At 36.7% G+C, this 17,781-nt stretch overlaps 1 protein-coding gene across 1 annotated transcript in view; it reads left to right on the top strand.

Annotated features, from left to right (window-relative positions):
• CFAP47 (cilia and flagella associated protein 47) overlaps positions 1-17,781 on the top strand; it is a 507,952-nt gene that overhangs the window by 30,430 nt on the left and 459,741 nt on the right. Inside the window, exons 9-14 of the mRNA XM_070291173.1 lie at positions 5,649-5,838; positions 6,547-6,760; positions 11,993-12,145; positions 12,667-12,853; positions 12,954-13,050; positions 17,301-17,517. Of these exons, the coding sequence (XP_070147274.1) occupies positions 5,649-5,838; positions 6,547-6,760; positions 11,993-12,145; positions 12,667-12,853; positions 12,954-13,050; positions 17,301-17,517 (1,058 nt within the window). The remainder of the gene's footprint in view (positions 1-5,648; positions 5,839-6,546; positions 6,761-11,992; positions 12,146-12,666; positions 12,854-12,953; positions 13,051-17,300; positions 17,518-17,781) is intronic.

The following is a 17,781-nucleotide window of genomic DNA, read 5'->3' on the forward strand; positions in this document are numbered from 1 at the left end:
TCACATACCATAAAATTTATACACTTAAAGTATACAATTCAGTGGTAATTAGTGTATTCACAGAATTGCATGACTATTAGCACTGTGTAATTTCACAATGTTCGCATCACCCCAAAGAGAAACACAGTGTCCTTTAGTGGTCACTCCCCCTGTTCCCCATTCCTCAGCCCCTGGTAATCACTAATCTCATCTATTCCTATAAATTTTTCCTGTTCTTGACATGTCATATAAATATAGTCATATAGTATGTAGACTTGTTTCTGGTTTCTTTGATTTAGCATAATATCTTCAAGATTCATCAATGTTGAAGTATCAGTACCCCATTGCTTTTTATGGCCAAATCATATCCCATGGTATGACTATACTACCTTTTGTTTATCCATTCATCAGTTGATGGCCATTTGAATTGTTTCTACCTTTTGGCTGGGGTGAAGAATGCTGTTATAAACATTCATATGCAAGTTTTTATATGGATAAGTTTTCTTATGTATGTAGTTTTTACTATAGAAACAAAGTGTAATAAAACAAAGGGGGAACTTTAAAACTTTGAATACAGATCAAGGTGCTCTGAGGGATGTAGCAGTAAATATACAGTTTATAATTGCCCCACACATTCCTAGTTTTATGCTCAATGTTATTTGTCCTCAGCTTTATTGAGGTATAATTGACAAATAGGAATACGATGCACATGGGTTGGGTAGCTCCGCTGGAAGAGGGCATGGCAACCTGCTCCGGTATTCTTGCCTACAGAAACCCCGTGAACGCAGAAGCCTGGTGGGCTGCAGTCCATAGAGTCGCAGAGACAACTGGAGTGACTTAGCATGCATACATGCAAGGTGCCCAATTGTTCTGATAAATGTGTACATTGTGAAATGATCAGCACAGTTAATCTAATTAACATATTCATCACCTCAAATTTTAAATCTTGTTTTATGGTGAGAACATATAAGATTTACCCTCTTTGTAAACTGCAGGTATAGTATTGTTCCCTTTAGTCATCAATATAGTAGTCAACAGTATAGTATTGTTCACTATAGTCATCATGCTGTACATTAGATCTCCAGAATTTACTCATCTTGAGCAACTGAAACTTTGTACTCTTTTGACCAACATCTCCCTATTTCCACCACTGCCCACCCCCCACTCGCCACTGCCGCCGGCCCCAGGCAGCCACCCTTCTACTCTGTCCTCTCAAGAGTTTGACTATTTTAAACTCACATATATTTCACATGTAAAATTCATGTAATATTTGTCTTTCTGTGTCTGGCTTGTTTCATTCAGAATAATGTCCTTCGAGTTCATCCATGTTGTCAGCAATGGCAGTATTTCCTTCTTTTTTAAGGCCGAATGACATTCCACTGTGTGTGTACTACATCTTCTATATTCATTCATTGATGAACATTGAGGTTGTTTTTGATTCTTGGCTATTGCAAATAATGCTGCAATGAACATGGGAAAGCAGATATTTCTTGGAGATACGGATATCATTTCCTTTGGATATATGCTTAGAAGGGGGATTCCTGGATCATATGGTAGTTCTATTTCTAATCTTTTTGAGATGTCCTCATACTATTTTTCCTAATTGCTGTCTAATTGCTCTATCAGTTTACATCCCCACCAACAGCAAACTCCAAAATGTTTCCTTTTTCTTCATAACCTCAGCAACCTTTGTTATCTGATTTTTTTTATAAATGACCATTTCAACAGGTGGGATGTAATAGTTCTTTGAGGTTTTGATTTGCATTTCCCTGATGATTAGTGATGTTGAGCACCTTCTCATATACCTTTTGCCACTCATATGTCTTCTTTGGAGAAATGTGTATTCAAGTGTTCTGCCGTTTTTTTTTTTTTTTACATTATAAAGTGTTCCATATTTTATTCATTTAATCTCTTTTGATATTTGTGTGGCTTTCAGCATTTTGATATAACCAGAGCTCTAAACATACATCTTTTCACATTTTTGCTAGTAATATATTAAGAAATTCTTTTCTAGGTCCCATTTTTTCCTTTTTCTTTTTTTTAAATTTATTTTTTAATATAAATTTATTTATTTTAATTGTAGGATAATTACTTTACAATAGTGTATTGGTTTTGCCATACATCAACATGAATCTGCCGCAGGTGTACATGTGTTCCCCATCCTGAACTCCCCTCCCACCTCCCTCCCTGTACCATCCCTCTGGGTCATCCCAGTGCACCAGCCCCAAGCATCCTATATCATTCTGCCCATTTTTTAACTGGGTTATTAGTTTGCTTTTGATTTGTAAGTGTTCCTTATATATTCTCCATATTAACCCTTTATCACATATATGGTTCACAAGTATTTTTTTCCCATTCTGTAGGATGTTTCTTCACTATGTGGACTGCTTCTTTTGCTGTGGAAAAGCTTTTTAGTTTGATGTAGCCTTGTCTATTTTTCAGTTTTGTTGCCTGTGCTTTGGAAGTCTTATCCAAAAAATTGTTCTCAAGACCAAATATCTGATGTTTCATGGCAAAGAAGTTGTGCATAGTTGGACATGGTGATTGATCCTTTGTGTGTGTTGCTGCTGCTGCTGCTAAGTCACTTCAGTCATGTCTGACTCTGTGCAGCCCCATAGACGGCAGCCCACCAGGCTCCCCTGTCCCTGGGATTCTCCAGGCAAGAACACTGGAGTGGGTTGCCATTTCCTTCTCCAACGCATGAAAGTGAAAAGTGAAAGGGAAGTGGCTCAATCGTGTCCGACTCTTTGCGACCCCATGGACTGTAGCCCACCAGGCTCCTCCATCCATAGGATTTTCCAGGCAAGAGTACTGGAGTGGGGTGCCATCACCTTCTCCTTGTGTGTGTTACTGAATTCAATTTGATAGTATTTGGTAAAGTTTTGCACATACATTCATAAAGGACATTGGTCTGTAGTTTTCTTGAATGCCTTTTTACATTAGAGTGAAACTGGTATCATGGAAGGAGTTAGAAAATGTTATCTTTAATTTTTGGAATACTTTGTGAAGAATTGGTTCTCATTCTTTAAATGTCCAGTAAAAGTCACCATCAAATCCATCTGATTCTGGACTTCTCTTTGTCAGAAATTTTCAGATTTCTGTTTCAACCTCTAGTTATCTTATGGCTATTCAGATTTTCTGTTTCTTCTAGAACCATGTTCAGAAGTTTGTGTCTTAGGATTTGTCCATGTCATCTAGGTTATCTAATTGGTTGGCACATGATTATTTATTGTTTTATTATTCTGTCATACTCCTTTTTATTGATGTAGAGTAGTAGTGATATTCTTTCTTTTATTCCTGATTTTAAGAAATTGAGTTTTTGCTGTTGTTGATTTTGGCTTGATGAGTCTAGCTCAAGTTTTTTTCAATATCATTAATCATTACAAAGACATAGTTTCAGGTTTGTTGATTTTCTCCATTGCTTTCTGTTCTCTGTTTCATGGTTATTCCTTTCCTTTTGTTTGCTTTGTTTACTTCCTTTTGCTCTTCTTTTTTTCTATTTCCAAAGATGGAGGTTAGGTTATTGATGAAAGGCCTTTATCTTTTTTTAATATTGATGCTTACTGCTATAAATTTACTTCTAATCATTTCTTTTGCTGCATCCCATAAGTTTTGGTATGTTGAGTTTTAGTTTTTCTTTATTTCAAAGTTTTCTCTAATTTCTCTTGAAATTTCTTCTTTGACCTATTGGTTACTTAGAAGTGTATTATTTAATTTCCACGTATTTGTGAGTTTCCTGCATTCTCTTATCTTTATTTGTTCTTTTAAACAATTTCTGTATTGATATGCTCTAGTTTGTGAGATGTTCTCATACTGCCTTTAAGTTTTTAGACATGTTTTTCTTCAGTTTTTTGAACATATTTATAATAGTTGACTTACTGTCTTTGTTTCATAACTCTAACAGTTGTGTTTCCTCAGGGACAGTTGCTATTTATTCAGTTCAGTTCAGTCGATCAGTCATGCCCAACTCTTTGCAACCCCATGAATTGCAGCACACCAGGCCTCACTGTCCATCACCAACTCCTGGAGTTCACTCAGACTCACGTCCATTGAGTCAGTGATGCCATCCAGCCATCTCATCCTCGGTCATCCCCTTCTCCTCCTGCCCCCAATCCCTCCCAGCATTAGGGTCTTTTCCAATGATTCAACACTTCACATGAGGTGGCCAAAGTACTGGAGTTTCAGCTTTAGCATCATTCCTTCCAAAGAACACCCAGGACTGATCTCCTTTAGAATGGACTGGTTGGATCTCCTTGCAATCCAAGGGACTCTCAAGAGTCTTCTCCAACACCACAGTTCAAAAGCATCAATTCATCGGCGCTCAGCTTTCTTCACAGTCCAACTCTCACATCCATACATGACCACAGGAAAAACCATAGCCTTGACTAGACGGACCTTTGTTGGCAAAGTAATGTCTCTGCTTTTGAATATGCTATCTAGGTTTAGGTTGGTACAAAAGTAACTGTGGTTTCAGACCATGAATTTTAAATCATTATAACTAGGCTGAAATACATCTTTATTAATCAAAATAGAAACCACTGTGATCAACACATTTTGCCAACGAGAAATAAGTTTGTTTATTCCTGTAGCATAAAAATCCATGCTATGAAATTTGACGAACTCTTGGAAAGCATTTTCTGCCTCCTGCTGGTTGTGGAAGTGTTTTCCCTGCGAAAAGTTTTCAAGATGCTTGAAGAAGTGTTAAGTTGGTTGGCAAGAGATAAAGTGAATGTGGCAAATGAGGCTAAACTTTGTAGCCTGATTCATTCAGCTTTTGAAGTGTTCATTGTGTAATATTTAAGGTAATTTTCAAATAGCTGAGAAGTTAATTTTGACAATTTTCCCAGTGTTCTCTTTCTGTTTGTGAAGGAGTAACTTTTTGGAGGCCTTTATTCTGCCATTCTGGAAGTATTTCAGTGCCATTAATCTTAATTTTTTTCTTAGATAGTTTTCTAATAATGTGCATCTTAAAGATTTGTCAGAGCTGTATATGATGTTTCTAAAGACTTTCATTTCACCATCAATAAACTAGCTTGCCTTAAAATTTTGTAAGCAACATTTTTTATTTGCTTTTTATTTTATCCCAACAGTTTTCTGTTTTCTTAATCCATTTCAGCTGCTATAAGAGTATACCATAGACTGCACAGTTTATAAGCAACTGAAATTTATTTCTAATCGTTCTGGAGGCTGGAAATCCCAGATCGGAGTGCTCACATGGTCAGATGTGGGCCCTCTTCCTGGGCACAGACTTCTTCTGATATCCTCACATGGTGGAAGGCTTAAGGAGCTCTGTGGACCCTCTTTTATAAGGACACTAATCCCACTCAGGCTTTAATTGCCTAATTCTATCTTGTAGAGCATTAGAATTTAACATAAGAGTTTCAGAACTTCCCTGGTGGTTCAGTGGTTACGACTCCTTACTTCCACTTCAGGGACATGAGTTCAGTCCCTGGTTGTGGAACTAAGATCATGTATGTTGTGTGACATGGCAAAAAAAAAAAAAAAAAAGAACAATAACCCAAAACATGAGTTTTAGGGGTTCGCAAGTATTACCCAGGGATCAAACCCAAGTCTCCTGCGTTGCAGGCAGGTTCTTTAACCTGCTGAGTCACAAGGGAAGCCCCAAATATTCAGCCGATAGCAATTGATCACTTTTCTTCTGTTTTCAGAATGTGACATGTTCATTCATTCCACATCAAGTTGGAGTCTTTAAAGTGAAGCAATTTATAGAGATTATTGGCTCAGTGGCAGATGAAAATTTGCAGTCTTCATCACTGAAGCCTTTCCATTATATATATTTATATTTTAATAGTGTCTGCAAGCCTTCTACCAAGAAAGTTGTGATGAAAGTTAATCCTGGTATGCTATCAGGGGTACTTATCAATTATTAGTTTATTTTTGGTTACTCTAGGATTATCTTAACACATTAATGTTTAGCTGTGTATATCAAATGTGATCTAATCTAATGCTTCTAAACTTTTGCATGCATCTGGGCCTGTAAAAATATGTCACTGTCTTACATCCCATCATTGATTATTAAGCATATCTTTGTTGGAGCCCAAATATTTGAATTTCCAGCATGTTTCCAATAGATGCTGATGCTGCCATTTTGAAGATCTCACTTTGACTAGCACTGGTTTGGTGGTATATAAAATTTATTGAAAATTTTAATATTTTATTCTTCTACTTTTTGAGTCTATAATATAAACCATTTTGACTATTCCATAGATTTTCTGATTGCTACTGTTTCAACTAATTCTCAGTTATCTCTTATACATTGAACCATATGAAATTGCTGCTATTCAATTCTCTTTATAAAAATTTCAGTTTCATGTGGGCCAACCTAATCCTTCAAGTTATCAGGTTTTAGGTTTTTGCATGCATTTTTATCACTTATGCATACATTATTTTACTAAATTGTTTTATGTAGATCCATTTATTAATTATTTTCATTTTCTGAATTTGCTTAGGGATTTAGGATTAAGTTGGAAGTAGCACTCTAATGTAATTGTTAATTCATGGAAGTTCAAAAAAAATGTTTAAACTTAATATTCAATTCTCTAACAGGTATATCCCCTTTGGTCAGTAATCCTACGGGACAGTTTGTGGTGAAAGACTTGGTGCAGTACAAGGACCATGCACCTGTTGCGATGCTTCAGTCAACCATGACACACATTCACAATCATAAGATAAATAAAGAGTTAATAAAGGGTGCACTGATAGCCTTTCCCAATGACCGAGCTGCAAGTATCCGGTCTGGAGAAGACCATGAAAATTTCAGGTAATGTGCTATATTAAAAACCTGAAATTTTGTAAGACACAATAACCAGCATGATATGCAGAGATCTTATCAGATCCTGCTGTAATAAATTAGTGATGGTAATAATAATAGTAGCAAAATTTTGTTTTCAATTTTTTTAATTGGAGGAGTTGTTGTGGAATGCTACTCTATTTCCTTCATCTAACCTTTCATCTCTAATGTGAATGGTTTACCCAATGATTCTTAAAATAGGCTGTTGACAAGCAGAGAAAAATAATAGAAATAATCACGTTTGGAAATGTATATAGCCCTCAGAATAGTCATGTTCATTAAATATGGCTGAGACCTTGAATTTATCTAAGATGAAAAATTTTAAACTGTGATAAATCAGTCGTTCTCATCTTCATTGTCATTATCATCTTCATCCTTAGCATCATCTTTGCTCAGTCTCCTCAAAGTCACATTTCCAACAACTTTTCCCAAAATGAACTAAAATCTCCCCGGTTATAAGAATTATAAATCAATGCTTAGTGAGAATAAACTCAGTCATCCTGACATCTTTATTTTAGCCATTAGCTCAGGAATGGTTTTTATACATTTGAGGATGAACTAGATTTCTTTTTTACATGTTTGTATGTTACTAAACAACTGTCTAAGCTTGATCATGTCCCATAACATTCTTTACTTGTCTCTTTACCTTTGGTGAATCTTTAAGCTCACTTACTTTTACAATTATTTTCTTAAAATACAATTTGATATTTTATGCCATGATTGTTTTATTATCCACAATTGGAAAATTCTAAGTTTTTATTAATATATAGTCTATTTATGATTTTATTTTACAAATCCCATTCATATCAGTCTTTTTCTCTCTTTTTGTAGTTGACAAGTGCTATAAAACACACAAGCATGAAGATTATGCAGACTCCACTTTAAATAATTATACAGTATAAGAAAAGGAAAACACTGCAAAGATAGCTGTGGAAATAATTTTTAAATGTATTATATTCAATTATTTCCAATGTTTATATAAATATATCTATATACAGATATAGTGTGTTAATTTAACATTAATATTTTATTGGTAAGGCAGTATTAATCAGATGATCTAAACTGCCAGGATTTTTTTTTTTTTGAGGAAGGCTAACCTAAGTATTTTATATTTATCCCATGGCCATAATTATATTTTTTCCTCTCAATTTACTCTTTTCCATACTAACAGAAATACAAAATTTAGTTATTTTCTGGCTAGCAATTAGTAGTGAAAATTCAAATAATGACATTTTACAGTGTATTAACTTGGTAATTATAATTGCTATTTTATTTTTTAATTCATTTTACCTTCTCAACTTTTGAGAAGAAAATAAGGTAAGAATTTTGTCTAGTTTTATTTAATGCAGTATATATCTTGTGTTTAGAATAGTGTGTTATAATAGGCACTCAGTAAATATTTATTTAATGAATGAGGGAAAATGTCTTATTTACATTGTAATTTTTTTTTGCCTGTACTTTGCACGCTTTAAAAAATCACCTACTCAAAGATTCAGGGTATTTCTTAAAGTTTATTCTTTAAGGATCTCGTAAGCATTTAGATATGTTAGTCACCAGCATTTGTCACTTCAGGCACCTGCTCTACTACTTACTTCTAAGTCCCACCTTTTCTTCTTGCTACAGACAGAGGGACTTCAGATATAGGAATTATTTCTAGATTCTAAAGGTAAAGAATCTACCTGCAATGCAGGAGACCTGGGTTCAATCCCTGGGTTAGGAAGACCCCCTAGAGCAGGGCATGGCAACCCACTCCAGTATTCTTGCCTAGAGAATTCCATGGACAGAGGAGCCTGGTAGGCTACAGTCCACGGGGTCACACAGAGTCGGACACGACTGAGCAACTTCACGTCATACTTCACTTCAGTCTCTTCATGATGTAAAGAATTTTGTTAAGAATCTAGGAAATGTTGTTGATGATTATCAACTATATTAAGTGAAAGAGCTTCCCATTACCCAACATAATAAAGAACAATATAGTCTGTGGGGTCGCAAAGAGTTGGACATGACTGAGCAATTAGCACATGCAAAGGTAGTTCAAGATCCCAGAGCCTGAAGAGAGATTTAAATATATCAACAACTATCCTTGGAGAAATATCAACAACCTCAGATATGAAGATGGTACCACTCTAATGGCAGAAAACAAAGAGGAACTAAAGAGCCTCTTGATGAGGGTGAAGCAGGAGAGTCAAAAAGCTGGCTTGAAACTCAACATTCAAAACACAAAGATCATGGCATCCAGTTCCATCACTTCATGGCAAATAGATGGGGAAAATGTGGAAATATAGACATATTTTATTTTCTTGGGCTCCAGCATCACTAAAGATGATGACTGCAGCCATGAAATTAAAAGATATTTGCTCCTTGGAAGGAAAGCTATGACAAACCTAGACAGTGTATTAAAAATCAGAGATATCACTTTGCCAACAAAGGTCCACATAGTCAAATCTATGGTTTTTCCAGTAGTCATGTATGAATGTGAGAGCTGGATCATAAAGAAAGCTGAGCATCAAAGAATTGATGCTTTGGAATTGTAGTGTTGGAGAAGACTCTTGAGAGTCCCTTGGACTGCAAGGAGATCAAACCAGTCAATCCTAAAAGAAATCAACACTGAGTATTCATTGGGAGGACTGATGCTGAAGCTGAAGCTCCAATATACTTTAGCCACCTAATTCGAAGAGCCAACTCATTTGAAAAAACCCTGATGCTGGGAAAAATTGAGGGCAGGAGGAGAAGGGGGCAGCAGAGAATAAGATGGCTGGATGTCATCACCAGTTCAGTGAGCATGAATTTAACCAAACTCCAGGACACAGTGAGCTTCCCTGGTGGCTCAGCTGGTAAATAATCTACCTGCAAAGTGGGAGACCTGGATTTGATCCCTGGGTTGGGAAGATCTACTGGATAAGGGATAGGCTACAACTCCAGTATTATTGGGCTTCCCTGGTGACTCAGACAGTAAAGAATGTGCCCACAATTCAGGAGACCTGGGTTCGATCGTGGGTGGGAAAGATCCCCTGGAGAAGGGAACAGCTACCCACTCTAGTATTCTGGCTTGGAGAATTCCATGGACTGTATAGTCCGGGTCACAGAGTCGGACACCACTGAGCAACTTTCACTTTCACTTTCCAGGAGATAGTGAAGGGAGGGAAGCTTGGCGTGTTGCAAAGAGTCAGACAGGACTTAGTGACTGAACAGCAACAGTCCTTGAGTAGCAAAGCATTTGTTTCTCCTTATTGCTTCACTCTCTTAAAGAGTTTAACTCAGTTAAAAAAGTCTTACTGTGACCAATGAGGAATTATTGAAAACAGGAAGAAATATTAGATTAAATTTCATTTGACTGTGTAAGACTACTAGGTTTATACTTGTGATTTAATTATTGAGAGTGATAATCTCAATAATTAATAATATTGGCTGAAGACTGAGGTAGCCTAAGGCTGAAGGATATGAATAATTGTACTTCTTGTTTTTATGGAAAATATGTGGTAGGCCAAAGTAAAAGCGTGAACACAGTTGAGTGAATATGAGATATTGAGTAGTTTGTAGTTTTTTGGTTTTTTTCTTTGTATAGGTTTGTTGCTGATGGTTACTTTATAAACTCTGAGATATTAAGAAAGCAGCATAATTTTAAAAAAGGATTTCTTATTCTTTCTATATACTTTTTTTCTGGTTTTGAATACAGTGATCTAAAAGTAATTAACTATTAGGAAACACTAATAAGATTCAGATCTAATTCCATCTGTAACCTCAGTTCAGTTCAGTTCGGTCACTCAGTCATGTCCGACTCTTTGTGACCCCATGAATCGCAGCATGCCAGGGCTCCCTGTCCGTCACCAACTGCTGGAGCCTACCCAAACCCATGTCCATCGAATCAGTGATGCCATCCAGCCATCTCATCCTCTGTCGTCGTCTTCTCCTCCTGACCCCAATCCCTCCCAGCATTAGGGTCTTTTCCAATGAGTCAACTCTTCGCATGAGATGGCCAAAGTATTGGAGTTTCAGCTTCAACATCAGTCCCTCCAATGAACAGGACTGATTTCCTTTAGAATGAACTGGTTGGATCTTCTTGCAGTCCAAGGGACTCTCAAGAGTCTTCTCCAACCCCACAGTTCAGAAGCATCAATTCTTCGGCGCTCAGCTTTCTTCACAGTCCAACTCTCACATCCATACATGACCACTGGAAAAACCATAGCCTTGACTAGATGGACCTTTGTTGGCAAAGTAATGTCTCTGCTTTTAAATATGTTGTCTAGGTTGGTCATAACTTTCCTTCCAAGGAGTAAGCATCTTTTTATTTCATGGCTGCAGTCACCATCTGCCGTTATTTTGGAGCCCCCAAAAATAAAGTCTGACACTGTTTCCACTGTTTCCCCATCTATTTGCCATGAAGTGATGGGACCAGATGCCATGATCTTCGTTTTCTGAATGTTGAGCTTTAAGCCAACTTTTTTACTTTCCTCCTTCACTTTCATCAAGAGGCTTTTTAGCTCCTCTTCACTTTCCGCCATAAGGGTGGTGTCATCTGCATATCTGAGGTTACTGATATTTCTCCTGGCAATCTTGATTCCAGCTTGTGCTTCTTCCAGCCCAGCATTTCTCATGATGTACTCTGCATATAAGTTAAATAAGCAGGGTGACAATATACAGCCTTGACATATTCCTTTTCCTATTTGGAACCAGTCTGTTGTTCCATGTCCAGTTCTAACTATTGCTTCCTGACCTGCATACAGGTTTCTCAAGAGACAGGTCAAATGGTCTGGTATTCCCATGTCTTTCGGAATTTTCCACAGTTTGTGGTGATCCACACAGTCAAAGGCTTTGGCATAGTCAATAAAGCAGAAATAGATGTGTTTCTAGAACTTGCTTGCTTTTTCAATGATCCAGTAGATGTCGTAACCTGGAGCTGCCCAAATTATTACCTCCTTGACTAATACCCCAAGAATAGGTGGTATTACATCCCAGTGACCTTAGAGATTTTCTGTCATTGGTTTATGAAGAAAATTAGACATCATTTTAATCCTACATGTAATAATGTCTCCATATATAATAGGATATGAGGACAATATCAGGACAGGACAAATTTAGAATTTGTCCTGTTCACCAGTCTGTGCCCAACTCCTGGTATAGGAAGCACTAAAAAAAATACTGATTGAATAACTGCACATGTATCAATATACATAAGTATTAACATGACTTTTCATATTGTAGGACGATTTTCACAAAGATTCCAAGATATAACTATGTGGATCCTGATTTTGCATATACTAAATTTGAAAAACTAGTAAAGAAATCTCATGAAAACTATTATGCAGGATACATTAAATTTTTAAGAAATGTGCGCCTGCAGAAAGAAGCACACAGGTAAAGTTCACTTTTTCAAACAATATGAAACAAACAGATCATTTTTTTCTTTACGTTCTATTTTGTGATTTAAAGGATGTTTTCATGTATGAAAATAACAAAACATTGAACTACTTAAACTGCATTTATTTCCTTTTTTACTTTTGATTTGGGAATGTCTTAGATGGACTTCCCTAGAAGCATATTATGAGACAGGAATTCCAGCACATGTGATTTTTGGAGGATCAACAACAACAATTGTCGTTGTTCCTGCCTTGAGTCAAAGGAACTTTTGTGCTCCATATCAGTCATTGCCCGTGAACTGTCATTGGGTATGGTAGGGTGGGTGTAACTTTCTTGGGGTGGTATTTGAGAATTGGGTCCCCTTAACAGAGGGCAATTTTATGTGGAAAGTGCTTTTGCCTGCTTCAGTGTATCTCAGTGGGTCAGTAATAGCATCTAATATGGGGGATATTTGAATTTACTGATGTATATATTTTCTAAAAGACAGCCTCAATTAGTTGTTATTATGATTTCTCTAGGAAGCACACATACTCATATAATGACATAGACATAGGATTACATCCTGCATCTGGTCTAAAATCACCCACTGTCTCAGAAGTGGAAAGGGAAGAGGAGTTACCTTCAACACAGTGTTGGATCAAACACAACCAATTGCTAAGAACCAGAAATATAGCATTCAAGGAGACAAAGTCTCTGAGAAGAAAGGCATGTGCAATATTTCACATTTGATTATACCATGATAATTCTTAAAATATTTTTTGCTAGTATTGAACAGTTAATTTTGGAATAATGTGATTTCTCACAGGTTCTTAAAGGACTTAAATCAGACCCATCCACACCCCATGAAAAACATGATTGCAGCTTAACTTTGACACCAAAGCAAACTTATCAAGTAATTGTTGGTAAGAATCTATAAAAACTTACGGAAGTCTTTTAAAAAATAGATTTATTTAAGTATAATTCATATTTCATAAAATTCACCAGGTCAAAGCATGCAAATCAGTGAATTTCAGTGAATTTACAGGTTTATTCAGCCATCATCACAATTCAATTTTTACAATGATGCCTTCACCCTCATCACTGTTATGCTGTTACCTCCAGTTCCCACCCCTGGCCCCAGGCAACCATTAATTAGCTTTCTGTCACTATAGATTTGCCTATTCTGAACATTTCATGTAAAAGAAAGCACATAGTATGTGGTCTGTCTTGCATTACTTCTTTTACTTAGCATAATGTTCGTAAGGTCCATCCCTATGGTGTTAGCTATAAATATTTTGTTTGTTTTTATGCTTAAATAGTATCTCATTTTATTAGGAATGGGCTTCCCTGGTGGCTCAGCTGGTAAAGAATCGGCCTGCAATGCAGGAGACCCCAGTTTGATTCCTGGGTCAGGAAGATACACTGAAGAAGGGAGAGGCTATCCTCTCCAGTATTCTTGGGCTTCCCTGGTGGCTCAGCTGGTAAAGAATTGGCCTGCAATGCAGAAGACCTGGGTTTGATCCCTGGGTTGGGAATATTTCCTGGAGGAGGGCATGACAACCCACTCCAGTATTCCTGCCTGGACAATCCCCATGGACAGAGGAGCCTACAGTCCAAAGAGATGGATACGACTGAGTGACTAAGCACACACATTTTGTTTGCCCTTTTACAGTTGATGGACACTGAGCTGTTTCCAGTTTGAGGCTATTGTGAATAATGCTGCTATAAATAGTCGCATGTAATTCTTTGAGTGAACATAGGTTTTTATTTCTTTTGGTTAGATTCCTATGAGTAGAATTGCTGAGTGGTATGGTAACTGGTTCCAAATTGGGCAAGCAGTACGTCAAGGCTGTACATTGTCACCCTGCTTATTTACCTTATGCAGAGTACATCATGAGAAATGCTGGGCTGGATGAAGCACAAGCTGGAATCCAGATTGCTGGGAGAAATATCGATAATATCTGATATGCAGGTGATACCACCCTTATGGCAGAAAGTGAAGAACAACTAAGAGGCTCCAAGAGCCTCTTGATGAAAGTGAAAGAGGAGAGTGAAAAAGTTGGCTTAAAGCTCAACATTCAGAAAAGTAAGATCATGACATCCAGGCTCATTACTTCATGGCAAAGAGATGGGGAAATAGTGAGAGACTTTACTTTGGGGGGGCTCCAAAATCACTGCAGATGGTGACTGTAGCCATGAAATTAAAAGATGCTTGCTACTTGGAAGAAAAGCTGTGATCAACCTAGACCACATATTAAAAAGCAGAGATAATACTTTGCTAACTAAGGTCCATCTAGTCAAAGTTATGGTTTTTCCAGTAGTCATGTATGGAATGTGAGAGTTGGACTCTAAAGAAAGCTGAGTGCCGAAGAATTGATGCTTTTGAACTGTGGTGTTGGAGAAGATTCTTGAGAGTCCCTTGGACTGCAAGGAGATCAAACCAGTCCATCCTAAAGGAAAACAGTCCTGAATATTCATTGGAAGGACTGATGCTAAAGCTGAAACTCCAATACTTTAGTCACCTCATGCAAAGAATGGACTCATTGGAAAAGACCCTGATGCTGGTAAAGATTGAAGGCAGGAGGAGAAGGGGACCACAGAGGATGAGATGGTTGGATGGCATCACCAACTTGATGGACATGAGTTTGAGTAAACTCTGGCAGTTGGTGATGGACAGGGAAGTCTGGAGTGCTGCGGTCCATGGGGTCGCAAAAAGTCGGACACGACTGAGAGACTAAACTGAACTGATGGTAACTTTGGTGTAACTTTTAATGAAATGGCCAAAAATTTTCTGTAGTAACTGCACTAGGTTGCAATCACTCCAACAGTTGTTCAGTCACTAAGTTGTGTCATACTCTTTGCAACCTCCTGGACTGCAACATACTAGACTCTTCTGTTGTCCACTATCTCACAGTTTGCTCAGATTCATGTCCATTGAGTTGATGATGCTATCTAACCATCTCATCCTCAGCTGTCCCCTTCTCCTCCTGCTTCAGTCTTTACCAGCATCAGGGTATTTTCCAATGAGTCGGTTTTTCCTATCAGGTAGCCAAAGTATTGGAGCTTCAGTAACCATCTTTCTAATGAATGTGCAGGATTGATTTCCTTTAGGATTGACTGGTTTGATCTCCTTGCAATGTAAAGGGACTCTCAAGAGTCTTCTCCAACACCACAGTTCAAAAGCACCAGTTCTTCACCTCTCAGCCTTCTATATGGTCCAACTCTCACATCCGTACATGACTATTGGATGCACCATAGCTTTGACTACATGGACCTGTGTCAGCAAAGTGAAATCTCTGATTTTTAATACACTGTCTAGGTTTGTCATAACTTTTCTTTCAAGGAGCAAGTATCTTAATTTAATGGATGCAGTGTTTTGGAGCCCAAGAAAATAAATTCTGTCACTGTTTCCATTGTTTCCCCATCTATTTTCCATGAAGTAATGGGACTGGATGTCATCCATGATCTTAGTTTTTTGAATGTTCAGTTTCAAGCCAGCTTTTTCACTCTCTTCTTTCACCCTCATCAAGAGGCTCTTCACTTTCTGCCATTAGAGTGGTATCATCGGCATACCAGAGGTTTTTGATATGTACAGGAGGGTTGCGGTTTCTCCAGGTTTTCACCAACAATTGTTATTTTCTGTCTTTTTGATTACAGCCATGGTAGTGGGTGCAAAATGTTCTCTCATTGTGCTTTTGAATTGTATTTTCTTTTTGACTAAGTGTTGAATATATATTGATGTATTTACTTAGAGATACAACTATGTAAATTGTATATCTTATTTGGAGAAATGTCTTTCCCCAATTTTTAATTTGAATGTTTGCCTCCTCAGTATAGAGTTTAAGAATTGTTTATGTATTTTGAATATACATCTTTTTTTCAGATATGATTTCCAAATATTTTCCCTAAATCTGTGTCTTTTTTTTCTCATTTTCTTCAGTCAGTTCAGTTCAGTCGCTCAGTCATGTCCGACTCTTAGCGACCCCATGGACTGCAGCCCACCAGGCTCCTCGTCCATGGGATTTTTCAGGCAAGAGTACTGGAGTGGGGTGCCAGTGTCTTCTCCAACATTTATTATTAGGGAAACACAAAATAAAACCAAAATGAGATACTGCTATATAAATCTATTAGAATGGCTAAAAAACTTACCAGTTCAATTGTTGTTGAAAATTTGGGGAAACTGAGACTCTTGTATACTGCTAGTGGGATTGTGAAATTAAATTGGGTTGGCCAAAAAGTTCTTTTGGGTTTTTCCATAAGATATTATAGAAAAGTCAGAACAAACTTTTTGGCCAACTCAATACAACCATTTTGAAGAAGTTTGGCAGTTTCTTATACATTTAAACACACATCTACCGTATTATCCATTCATTATACTCCTAATTATCTAAAGGAAATGAAGGTATATTTTAAATAAAATACTTGTTTGCAAATACTTTAGCATCCTTAATTGTAATAGGCCATACCTGGGAAGAATCCAAGTGGTAACAGGTGATGTGTAAACATTCACCTGCTACTCAGTAATATAAAGGAATAGACTATTGACGCATGAAACATCTTCAATGGATCTCCAGAAAACTTGCTGAATCAAAGAAATCAGAGAAAAAACACACTTTCTGTATTATTCCACTCATATTAAAGTCTGGAAAATGCAACCTGATCTATAGTGACATAAAGCAAATGAGTGGTTGTCTGGAAAGGGGGAATACAGAGGATGGTGGTAGGGAGAAACTATGAAAGGGTACAAGAATACTTTTTAGAGTTATATAAAAACTTTGGGCATTTAAAGAGAAAAACAAATAAAATTTAAACAATGAGTCATGAAAAAGTTGCCAGTTACTGTAAATTCTGGATGAGTGAACATAGATGCATTCATGAGAGGGGAGAGGGTGTTGGAATATCCAAATTTGTGTACTGAAATGAGTTATAATTAGTGCTAGTAATTTTGTCATGTGATTTTCCACATCAGAATCTATTTGAATTTTGGCCAATAACCTCTAAATATCAAGTTATGAATGTCTTTATAAAATACTGTTAATAATTTCTGATATTATAGTATTTTAAGTGCTATTTTAATGAATTAATTGATCAAAATATTATGTGAATACTTGCAAAAATAAGTCAATGAATACATTTGTCAGCAATTAAACTTAGTAACTTTTTGTTTTTTCAGGGCCCTCTGTCCTTAACTTTGGTGATGTTTGTGTGAACTCAACAAATACTCATCTACTACATGTTATTAATATGCTACCAATTCACATTCTGATCCAATTAAATGTGAATTTGGAAGAACTTCAGAAAACCAGCCAATTTTCATATGTGATTCCACCTACAACTAGTACTTATATTTCAATGATATTTGAATCTCCCACCATTGGAAAATTTTGGAAGTAGGATTTATTTTCAAATTTCTATTTGCTAGAATCAAAAATGTCCGTTTGTGTATTTGCCCCAATTATTTTTGTATATGTCATATTTGGTTCTAAAAGGTAGAAGCTATATGTGCAGCAATTTGTGGATTCATATTTCAGTGTAATTACCTTTCATAATTATTTTGATTTATTTTTTACTAAGAATTGTGGATATCAATCCATAATATATGCATTTTTACATGTACCTGAAGTCTGTCATTCAGTTAAGAGCTGTTATCCATT

This window comes from Ovis canadensis, chromosome X, assembly GCF_042477335.2.
Source record: "Ovis canadensis isolate MfBH-ARS-UI-01 breed Bighorn chromosome X, ARS-UI_OviCan_v2, whole genome shotgun sequence".
Taxonomy (NCBI): domain Eukaryota; kingdom Metazoa; phylum Chordata; class Mammalia; order Artiodactyla; family Bovidae; genus Ovis; species Ovis canadensis.